General features: G+C 41.3%; 1 protein-coding gene across 2 annotated transcripts in view; it reads left to right on the top strand.

The window, feature by feature from the left end:
• ABCB1 (ATP binding cassette subfamily B member 1) overlaps positions 1 to 12,115 on the top strand; it is a 128,851-nt gene that overhangs the window by 30,682 nt on the left and 86,054 nt on the right. For both annotated transcript variants that reach the window (XM_082846349.1, XM_082846348.1), the window contains exons 3-4: positions 1,755 to 1,815; positions 10,941 to 11,112. In XM_082846349.1, the coding sequence (XP_082702475.1) occupies positions 1,755 to 1,815; positions 10,941 to 11,112 (233 nt within the window). The remainder of the gene's footprint in view (positions 1 to 1,754; positions 1,816 to 10,940; positions 11,113 to 12,115) is intronic.

Below are 12,115 nucleotides of genomic sequence, written 5' to 3'. Positions count from 1 at the left end.
CATCTTCTTGTACATCACATCTCCAGTACTTCTTTATTTTATGACTGGAAGTTTGTACCTTTGGACCAGCTGCCTCTCATCCCCTCTCCCCCCTCTAATAACCATAAATCTTATTTCTTTTTCTGTGAGTTTTTTTTTAAACTATATTTGAAATTATAAAGAAGCACGTGGCTTTGCTAATAGGTATAATGCTTGGGTAGTAGTACCATTTGGCATATTTGTATTTGTTAAGATTCTTTATTAAAATGAGGCTTGATAAGCGACTTTTGCCATTTGTCAGCACTGTGTTGGAGCGGATGGGGATAAATGAGTTTTCTAGGAGGGGTGAGAGTCAGTTTATATGTCCATTTCCTTGCAATGCAGCGTCTCAGAATTCTGAGGTTGCACTAGATAGCCTGGTGTTTGGGAGTTAGACTTTGCAGTTTCAATCTTGGCCTTGTTCTAGCTGTGTGACCTTGGACAAATTAGTTAACTCTTCTCACCTGCAGTTCTCTTGTCTTTAAAGGAAGGACAAAAATGTGCCTGCCTCACAGAGATTAAGATTAAATTAGCTCCTGTATGGGAAGTGTTTACTTAGCCAGTGTCTGGAACATTATAAATTCTTCAGAGTAGCTGCAGTTTTAGAGAATGAAAAAATAAATAAAAAGCTTAGAGCTAAAACTCAATTATGTATGACTATTTTTTTTCCTCTCATCCTGATTCCAGGGATACTGAAACCACGCCTTTACTGGGAATAGGGTGGAATCAAATCTGAAGAGTTATGTTTGTGTATTTTGTGTGTTTTTATGTCCCTCGAACCTCACTCCAAAGCCAAATATGGGGTAGACGCTGGATTTTTTTTTTTTCTTTAGAAGTTACTTCAACTCTTTGCTTAGCGTAAAGAACAAAGATGCATTTACTTTTTGAACTGGAAAAGCTGTGTAAAAATAATGTAATTCTTGCCTGAAATAGTCTTTCTTTTATAAATACGAAAATGTAGATGCGGAGGCTAGTTTTGGTTGGTTTGCCTTCACATGCTAGGTGGCAGTTCCATAGAATAGAAAACTAGTTACAGAGTTTTGAATCTGCGCTCAAAATACTTGACCTTCCTGTCTCTGCCTGAGGACCGCTTTTGTGCAGTTTACAAACCATCTTTTTTGGTGGCAGGTTTTCTAGGTTGCGTTTATTGCCTTAATGGTCCATTTAGGGCTCCAGACATCTTTTCAGAATTAGATTTACTCAAGGAAAGTGATTTAATTACCTTTCTCAGGGTAATTTATGCCCTGCATCTCTTTGCCACTCCTCTCCACTAGGTAAAGGGAATGATTAAGGGTAATATCCAGGTAGATAGACTAGCTCTCTGCTGCTAGAATTACTCAGGTGATAATTAAGGGGATTAAGTCTGGAGAGCATGAATGATTTTCTAATTAGAAGAAAAACAGGAAGCTCTCCTTTTTTAGTATTATTTTTTCTCATTGCAAAAGTCTTGTGTCTCTGTGTATTCACCATAGAAAATTAGGAAATACCAAAGGCACAAGGAAGAAAATATTTTGGTAGAAATCTCAACACCCAGTGATAACCGCATGTATAGATTTCTAAGGTATATGTAAACATACTTAAACTTCATAAATGGGATCGTATTATATAACCTGTTTTTTTTAATAACATTGTAGACATGTTTCTTTGTCCTATTTGTTATTAAATATAAGCTCTATGTTAATTGGGTAATTAAAGATTTATATAGTTTTTAAAGTTTTATGTAATTCTATTGCTAGGTTTTTCAGTAAAAAAGATGAGAAGAAAGAAAAGAAACCAACTGTCAGTACTTTTGCAGTGGTGAGTTTGAATGTATTCACTATTCAAAGTGCTTTGGAAATTTGACTTCTCCTGATCTAGAAATGAGGTATTTCATCTGGTATAATACTTTCTTGGAGAGAAATTTGTTTGTATTTGTTAATGGAGAGGTAAAATGAATTCGTTTAATTTAGTTTGTTTTCAGGGGAATGCCAGTCATAACTTGCTGTGTACAATGAGCCTGCAGACTCACCCTTCCTAGCCTGGATTTCAGTATTCTCCTAGTTAGTTATGTCGCCAGTGATATGTTACCTATGCAAGCACTTCTCCCAGTGATGGTCTCAGCCATCTAGATAGAGGAAACCAGCCACGTGAAGTGTGGATCAAAGAAAAAACGGGGTGCCCTGTCGACAAGGGCCGTAATCCTGGCAGGTTTGCGGTCAAAGTCCCAGACACTCATATAATAGAAGTTAGCAATGGGTTATTTCTTACTATGACTTAGTACATGGCATTATTCTTCTGTGCTGAATAACTGAAAATCTGGAATTTGAAAACCTTAATATAATTAATTCTTTATCTTATTTTCTGGTTTCATGGAATATAATTAATTCTTTATCTTATTTTCTGCTTTCACGGTAGCTGCTTAGAAGCTTTTCTTTAATCAGATTTGGATTGAGACAGGCTGGTTGATGGTCTCTCTCTACCTGGATCCTTTTTTTTTTTTTTCCCCTGAGAATGCAGATTTAGGTGAACTGTGCAAGTAGAACCTGGAAGACTGCTGAACCAATTAAGTCTTGTAGTGCACACTTTATAATTCAGGCGTAACACACCAGACAATTTTAAAATGTGTGTGTGTGTGTGTGTGTGTGTGTGTGTGTGTAGTCCATCTTGTAAAATGAATATTAGTAAATTGAACAAGAAAATGCTTATAGGCAGGAAAAAAGTGTTGCCTTTTACACCGAGCACTCTGGTTATCTTATAAGAACTTTATCTTCCTGCACTGCAGTTGCTCTTGCTGAAGTTCCACCTTTGAGTCTGTTTCCACTCTCTTTGGAATTTTGGGGAAATGAGGCTATGCACTTGGGTCACTCTCAGAAGGACTACTTGAATAATCAAGTGACAGTTTTTATTTGTTTTAGAGTTCATTCTTATATTCTTGTACTAAAAGAAGCTTTGATGTTAAAATAGGGTTTATTGCCAAGACTTAATTTCCGTTCTATCCTTTGGAGACCAAAATATTTCTGTCTTTTGTAATTTTGTTTTACAAGTAACTTAAATCGAAAAAATCAGTCTTATGTTTTAGAAAACTTAACAGACCTAATATATAGTAGTAATACTATCAATACAATTGAGTGCACAAAAGAATAAACATCTGGAGTTTGAAGGCTAATAATTATAACATAAATACAGCTCTTTATGCCATGTGTTGCACTAAGTACTTCCTGTATGAACGCATTTAATCTTTACAACTCCCTTGAAGATAGATACTATTATTATTCTAATTTTACAGATAGAGAAAGGGAGGTGAGACTTACTAACTTGCCCAGGAATCCTCAGCAGGGCCAAGATTCAGACCTAGGAAATTCATGTTGTAAATCACAGCGCTCAGGATGGCATAGAAGGAATATGTTCTAAGTCTTCTGAGGAAAAGCTGTACTATTTTAAGTGGCGCTTTCTCATGCCTTTTTCTTGAAGAGCTGACATAGTTAACTGTGAACTTGTGTATAAAACGTATATAGACAGGGACATATTAAGAACATTTAACAGTAAAACGCTGATGCTGTTGGCATTGCTGATGCATAAAAATTTCCAGCTAAGACAAAAACTGATATGTGTTGGGGGTTTCCAAGAACCCCAGGTTTGATGATTCACTTGGAGGACTCACAGGACTCGGCATATTGCCATACTCGTGGCTAAGATTTACAGCCAAATCGGCAATGGGCAAAGGAAAGAGGGAGAGGTCCAAGAGAAGCCCCCAATGTCTTGTCCCAATGGAGTCAACTTTGTTCCCCCAGCAATGAGCTGTGACAACACGTGTGAAATGCTATCTGTCAGGGAAGCTCATTAGAGACTCAGTGCCCAAGGGTTTTTGACTGGGGGCTGATCACGTAGGCGCAGCGTGTACCAAAATTCCAGACCCACAGAAGGAAGGCAGACCTTCAGCATAAAGCACATTGTTTGTACAAATAGTTTGGCCACTTTTGTCAGTTAGGGTGATGGTTACTCTCCCCAAAATCCAAATTCTAGATGCCAGCCAAGGGCTAACCTTGAATGCAGTCTCAGGCTTGCAGCGTTCACTGTTTTCTGTACACCATCCCTGTTAACTTTTTTCTAGTAGAAGACTTTTTGGCAGTCTTGAGAAAATGATGAAAAAGAGGTAAGGAATAGATTCAGATTTTTCTACTGGCCTTTATTTTATTTCTGTCAGGCTTTGTTTCAACATTTACAGAAATACAAAATAAAATCTAAAACAAGTGAGGAAACGAGACAACTGGAAATTGGGGCGGGAGCGATACAAGTTGGGCTACACTTCTTACACAAAGTGCTCCTTAAAGGTTAAACACCCTTGCTGCAGATTCAGCTCTGATCTTTCTACTTTATGTATCTTATTGAAACATTAATTTTTTTTCTAAATAGAGAATAGGTGGCAATGTTAAGTGCTTCCTCTGTGCCAGGCATCTGTTAAGCACCCATGTGTATTATTTAACTTCATCCTCACAGTGACCCTGTGATGTAGGAACTTGTGTTATTCTGATGGTCCAGATGATGAAACAGACTCAAGAGAGGTTTAAGCGATGTATTCAGTCACACAGTCACATAGCTAGTAAGGGGAAAGGCCCAGAGTTTTGCCAAGATCTGCTTACGCTACGTCCAGAGCTTTTAACAACGTTAATCCTTTATGATAGTATATGGTTGGTTAAAATTTTATTTCCCTGGAATTGAAGGGTTCTTTGTTGATGCTGTTGTTTTCCGGCCACTTAGTCATTCTTCACTGGAGACTTTACCACCTTGTTCAGTGTCTCCCTCTCCACCCCTGATACTCCTACTATCTTGGGTGACTTCTATGGTGTTATAAGGATAACCACTCTTTGACCTTCACAGCGGCAGTAATTTTTCCCTCCCCTTTATTCCAGCCACCCTCTCACATCCTGCATTTTGCTGTTGCTTGAAACTGTTCTACCTCCAAAGTACCATTTTGAAGCAGCCAGACTGAATTAGCCAGCCATCTCCTCTCTCTTCAATCTGCTCACTGTTTTCCTTGGACCTTGAGTCCCCTGACCCATCAGTTTCCCAATCAGCCCCTTCCTGTTTCCATTCCCTTTCTTTTCTTTTTTTTTTTTTTTTTTTTGGTACGCGGGCCCCTCACTGTTGTGGCTTCTCCCGCTGCGGAGCGCAGGCTCAGCGGCCATGGCTCACGGGCCCAGCCGCTCCGCGGCACGTGGGATCTTCCCGGACCGGGGTACGAACCCGTGTCCCCTGCATCGGCAGGTGGACTCTCAACCACTGCGCCACCAGGGAAGCCCCCATTCCCTTTCTTATCAGTTTAGAGCAATGGTCATCACTTTAGTGATACTCTTGCCCGAACTATAAACTTCCTTTCACCTGTCACTTGTCATGCCCAGCCCAGGCAAAATCAGCCATCTGCTTTCTTGGTGCCTGAACCCCGACATCTGATTGGTGCTGGAGAAAAATTTCACAATAGGCTGTATCCCACACGGAAACCCTATTCCTTCTCTTCTCGCTGAGTATGTTAAAACTCTGTTCAGATTTCCCACTTCTCCCCACCTAACCCCAACTCTTGGTGGATGACCTCTTTTTTTATTTCACAAACCAAATGGAAGCCACCTGAAAGAAGTTCCTCAGCTCTTCTCTCCCAGTCTAACAAACATACCTGTACCTGGATCAGTTGCTTCTTCCTTCCCTCCTATTGTAACAGGAAGCATTTGGTTCTGAAATCTAATCACCCACTTGAACACTGTATTTTGGCTTCTATATCCTCTGCCTTCTCAAGGACCTTACGTTATTATTATTACTATCCTTTCTCTTCTGTATCCTCAGTCTCTCCCTCTGAACTGGGTCTTTCCAATTGGTATTTACAGGTCACCTGTCTTTAATGTCACTAATGCTCTCCTTAAAGCCATGTCCTCTAGCTTCACAAATAGGAGCTGCCTTTGCTCTCTGTTTCACTTCCAAATCACTTCTTAACGTATTATAATTTGGCTTCTCCAACACTCACCAAATGCAGTGGACAGTCTGTCCTGACCTTTAAGTAGCACCTGACCCTGTGTACCGTATTCATTCCTCTTGTTTGCATCTGTGATGCCACAGTCTGCTCCTTTTCCTCCCAGTTCTTCGGTTCTTTTCTTCTGTCGTCTTTGCCTGTGAATTTAGAGTTCTCAACCCCTAATCCCAGGGGCCAGCGATAGTGTTGGCAGCTCTCTAGTTTCACGTGACCGCTTCCAAATTGTTTTCATGCAAAACTCCATCCCTGTTTGAGTTTGGTTCTGGACAATTATAATATCTTCTATCCATTTTCAGTGATACCCTCTACTGATTTCTAGTTACTTTTGCTCCTCCATTGAGGACCTTGTCGTTTGATTGCTTCTACTTCGTTCGCCTATGCTCTCATCATTCTTCTATTTTGGTAACCTTATTAATGCCTCCTAAGCTCCACATTCTTTGACCTCTTCAGTTCCAACAACCTTCATCCCTTCCTTCCTTTAGTAAATGACACTGTGGACAAAGACCTTCGGTTTGTCATCCGGGTGGACTCCCACCTCTAATGCTGTAAACTCAGATGGATGTCTTCCACCCCCGCTTATGATCCTTCTTGCTTGGCCATTGTTCCTTATTATCCATTTTTTGACATTGCGTATTCATTTTCTATTGCTGTCGGAACAAAATACCGCTAACTTAGTGGCTTAAAACAACACAAATGTGTTGTCTTATAGTTCTGGGACCCAAAGTCTCACTGGGCTCGTCAAGGTGCCAGCAGGGCTGGATTCTTCCGGAGGCTCTAAGAGAGAATCTGTTTCCTTCCTTGTTCAGCTTCTACAGGCTTCGTGCCTTCTTGGACTCGTGGCCCCTTCCTTGCTTCACTCCACCCTCTTGCTTAGCATTTCTCCTACTACTGACTCTGATCCCCCTGGCTCCCTCTGATAAGGACCCTTATGATGACATTGGGCCCACTTGGGTAATCCAGGATAGTTTGCTCATCTCAGTATCCTTCATGTCTGCAGAGTCATTTTTGCCACGTGAGGACACATATTCACAGGTCCCTGGGGATAGGACGTGCACATGCTTGGAAGCCGGAGCATTTTTCTGCCCTCCTATACCTGGTCAAGACTTCACTCTCTCAACCACTGTCTTACCTCCTAGTTGCCCTCCTCCATGTTTGCGCTTCTAAAACTTATTCTACCCACAATAGCCACATCAGATCACCTCCGTTCCATCCTTCAAACCCTCGAATGCCTTTCCTTTACGCTTAGATGGGAAGTTGACAGTAAAACCAAACTTCCTCCTCTGGCTATAACATACGCTCCATAATCTGACCTCTGTCTCATCTCTGATTTCACGGCAGGCAGATCTCCTTTACCCTCTTCTTGCCACAGTGGTAATTATGTTTGGTCCTTGAAACACTCTGAGCTTGTATTCATCCCAGGACCTTTGCATTTGTTCTTTCTGCCTGGAACCTCTGTCCCCAGATTATCACATGACTTTTTCCTTCCTGTCACTGAGGACTGAGCTCAGATGTTGCCTTTTCATAGAGACTTTCCCCGCCCAGCCAGCCTGAGCCCGCTGGTGCTTCCTGTCACTGTGGCACACCACCCTGTGTGATATGTCTTCTGAGTACTTAACCACTGTCTGATTTCTTGTTTATGTTTGTCTTCTTTCTGAATCTAAGCTCCATGAGGGCAGGTGGTTTTGTGTGATTCCTTCCTTGCTGTGCTCCAAGTGCCTAGAACCGTGCCTGGGACTTTAATAGGTACTTAGATATTGAATGAATGTTGAATGTGTCTATTCCCTCTTGTACTATTTGCATACTAGTAAAATGTAATGTAAGTTTTATGAGGACAGGTAGCTTGTCTTACTCAAGCTACCTGTCCTCATAAAGCTTGTCTTAGCTTGTCTTACTAGGTACTTGTTGCCAGTACCTAGAACCAAGCTTGATCCGTATTTGGTGCTTAATAAATATCTTTTTTTTTTTTTTTTTTTTGCGATACGCGGGCCTCTCCCCATTGTGGCCTCTCCCGTTGCGGAGCACAGGCTCCGGACGCGCAGGCTCAGCGGCCATGGCTCACGGGCCCAGCCGCTCCGCGGCATGTGGGATCTTCCCGGACCGGGGCACGAACCCGTGTGCCCTGCATCGGCAGGCGGACTCTCAACCACTGCGCCACCAGGGAAGCCCCTCCAAATTGTTCTTAATCCCACTCATTATTTCTTGCTAGATGATCTTGTCCACGTCCATGACTTCTGCTACATACGCTAGTGTCACAAAAGTACTTCTCAAACTGAATTTTCTCCTCGTATGCCCTGGATGGGCATGAAACAGGACCAAATGAGATTTCTCTGCCCCTTCTCTGTCCCCTTCCCCCATATCTTTGCCGATTCTGGTTTGCCTTGTCTCAGTGAAGGGTACTTCTTGGTCAGTTAGCTTTTTCCTGCTGCTTCTATACCTCGCACCCCAAGCTTGGGAGACCCCAGTCTTCTCTGGGCACACTGTGATCGTGCTTGCCTCAACTTAGCGTCCTTTCTGGTTGGAATGCCTTCCTCCTTGCTTTTAAGCCCTTGCTAAACTGCTAAAGCTGGGAGGAAGCATCACCTCTATGAAGCTTTTCCACGAAGGAGGCAACGACCCATTCGCTCAGTTTTGTATCTGCCCTACAGTGTATATACCATGCTGTCAAGGCATGCAGAATATATATTGCATATACTTTTTTTGCTTTGCCTCCATCCTTTAAACACTCTGGAAGCAGGAGTTGTAACTTTGGTATTTATTTCTGGCTTTTTTCGGTCATTGAGCAGGCATTTAGTAAATATTTATATTCATGGCCTGCTTGCTTTTATTATAATAGCCAGTGTTCGTTTTCGAGGTAAAATGTCCTTGGGGTTGGTGATGAGGGGAAATCCTTGTGTATCAACCATCTTCTCTTCCTCTACTGAGGAATTTGATACTTTGTCCATTTTATAGTCTCTGATAGAAGATACTAGATACTAAATGGTTTCTGCTCACCTCTGACTCCTTTTTTTTCTTTCCTTAGGTGGATGAATGCTTAGTTAAGACAAAGTAAATAGTGGCAAAATTTAGCCTGTGTTTCAATGAAATACGAAAAAAAGGCAAAACGTGTTCTCCCTTAAAGGTTTTAATTTGTAAATAGGTTGTTTTTAGATTATGGAAAATACGTCATTAATTTAAGCTCATTTGATTACAAATCTTTCTTTCCTTCCTTCCTTCTTCCCGCCCCCCCCCTTCCTTCCCTCTCTTCTTTCTTTCAATTTGCCTGCAGTTAAAGAGATTTTGCACATCTGTACTGGTCTCTGGGAAGCATGCATCTAACTCATTCCTTTCCTCTTCCTTCTTACTATGGAGACCTAATTACATTAACATCATTTCACGTTTGTGCTAATGCTGTTAGGCAGCAGATCTTTGACCCAAGCCACTTTTTTAAAGCCACAACACATGTTTCCTCAATGGTGATTTTTCTGGGTTGAAAAATCTTGAGCTGAAAAGTCGCTTCCATTCTTGGAAATCAGAGTCACAAATGCTGCCTTTCTGTTATCGTGTCATTATAGATTTTTGTAATTTCCCAGAATGTCCTATGCTTCTCATGAAACCCGCATATGTAAGAGAAGAAGGCAGATGAAATCTGGCATGTTCAAGGTGGTATGGCTGTAAATTGGTGCAGCCACTAAGGAAAACAGTATGGAGGTTCCTCGAAAAACTACAAATAGAACCACTATATGATTCAGTAATTCCACTATTGGGTATAGATCCAAAGAAAAGAAAAACACTAATTTGAAAAGATATATGCATCCCAGTATTCTTAATAACATTATTTACAATTGCCAAGATATGGAAGCAAACTAAGTGTCCGTCAACAGATGGATGGATAAAGATGTGGTGTACACACACACACACACACACACACACACACACACAGTGGAATACTACTCAGTCATAAAAAAGAATGAAATTCTGCCATTTGCAACAACATGGATGGATCTAGAGTGTATTATGCTTAGTGAAATAAGTCAGACCTGAGAAAGACAGATACTGGATGTTATCACTTACATGTGGACTCTAAAAAATACAACAAATAAAGATAACAAACCAGAAACCGACTCACAGATACAGAAATCAAACTGGTGTTATCAGTGGGGAGAGGGAAGGTAGGAGGGACGAGATAGGGGTAGGGGATTAAAGAGGTACAAACTACTGTGTATAAAATAAGTAAGCTACAAGGATGTATTGTACAAACACAGGGAATATAGCCAATATTTTATAGTAAGTTTAAATAGAGTATAATCCATAAAATTGTTGAAGCACTGTTGCACACCTGAAACTAATATATTGTAAATCAACTAAACTTCAATTTAAAAAAAGAAGACAGACTGAGTCCAATATAAAGAAGAAGGTCAGAACTCAAAAAAAGAAACAAACGCCTATTTCTTTTCTTTTCTTTTTTTAAATTACCTCAATACATTTATTTTTATCTATTTATTTATTTTTGGCTGCGTTGGGTCTTCATTGCTGTGCGTGGGCTTTTCTCTAGTTGCGGCGAGCGGGGGCTACTCTTTGTTGCAGTGCATAGGCTTCTCATTGCAGTGGCTTCTCGTTGCAGAGCATGGGCTCTAGGCGTGTGGGCTTCAGTAGTTGTGGCACGCAGGCTCAGTAGTTGTGGCGCACAGGCTTAGTCGCTCCGTGGCATGTGGGATCTTCCCGGACCAGGGCTTGAACCCGTGTCCCCTGCATTGGCAGGCGGATTCTTAACCACTGTGCCACCAGGGAAGTCCCAAATGCCTATTTCTAATTAGGTTATCAGACCAAGGTGGTCGCAGTAGTAGTCTGAGAACTGTTTAGATTTCAGATATATTTGGAAAGTAGAGCTAATCATCCATGAAATTGTGCTAATTGTTCCTCTTCTCTGTGTTTTCTCATTTTTTAGTTTCGCTATTCGAATTGGCTTGATAAGTTGTATATGGTGTTGGGGACTGTGGCCGCCATCATCCACGGAGCCGGACTGCCCCTCACGATGCTGGTTTTTGGAGACATGACGGATAGCTTTGCAAATGCAGGAAATTTAGGAAACCTGACTATTTCACAACTAACTAATGGAAGTAAGTATTGTTTGCTGTACTGATTTTGTTGGAATCTTTGCAGAAAAATCATTCGCTCAGAATGAAGTTTGTGGAGCCCTTACTAAATATGCACTAGTGTGTTCAGTGCTGTGGAGGGGTCTGAGCTATAGTTCATATTTGTAATGAATCCCAGAAGATAATATTCACAAGCATTAGAGTATACAGTGGAAGTGCTGGTAGAGATATGTAGAAAAAGAGAGAGCTCTGTGAAGTCAGAAATATCCCAGGTAGTTTCAGGAAGAGGTATAGGAGCCTAATCTGGACTTTGAATGATAACTAGGAATCAGTTGCGAGATTCTCTGACATATTAGACGTGGGTATAAGAGACAGGAGTTTAAGATGATTCAGTAGTTTTTAGCTGGATAAACTGGATGCAGCTATCATCAGTTGAGATGAGGAAGATGGAGGGGAGAGTATTTTGGCAGTAAACACCAGAAATTTAATTTTGGACATTACCACAGGTTAGGCTCTTTGTTTTTTTAAAAACCATTTATTTATTTATTTGGTTGCACCAGGTCTTAGTTGTAGTTTGTGGACTCCTTAGTTGTGGCTTACAAGCTCCTTAGTTGTGGCATGTGAACTCTTAGTTGCGGCATGCATGTGGGATCTAGTTCCCTGACCAGGGATCGAACCCAGGCCCCCTGCCTTGGGAGCTTGGAGTCTTGCCCACTGCGCCACTGGGGAAGTCCCAGGTTAGACTCCTTGGAAACATGAAAATGGGGAAATGGGGACAAGAGAAGTTGTGTGTGTGTGTGTGTGTGTGTGTGTGTGTGTGTTTTAGGATGAGAGAAATAACAGCTTGTTTGTATGCTAATGGAAATGATCCAAAAGAGAGGAGAAAGTGATGCTCTGCGAGAAAGGAAAGAAATTTATTTGAGTGATATCCTTGAGAAAGGATGGAATCTTATGCTCAAGATGGAATACTTGCTTGAGGTAGGAGCACAAATAGTTCACCCACAATAACGGGTGGGAAGAGAGAGTA

This window comes from Leucopleurus acutus, assembly GCF_964270905.1.
Source record: "Leucopleurus acutus genome assembly, chromosome: 9".
Classification (NCBI taxonomy): Eukaryota; Metazoa; Chordata; class Mammalia; order Artiodactyla; family Delphinidae; genus Leucopleurus; species Leucopleurus acutus.
The sequence above is the reverse complement of the archived record's forward strand: the minus strand, read 5'-3'. Positions and strand labels throughout refer to the sequence as shown.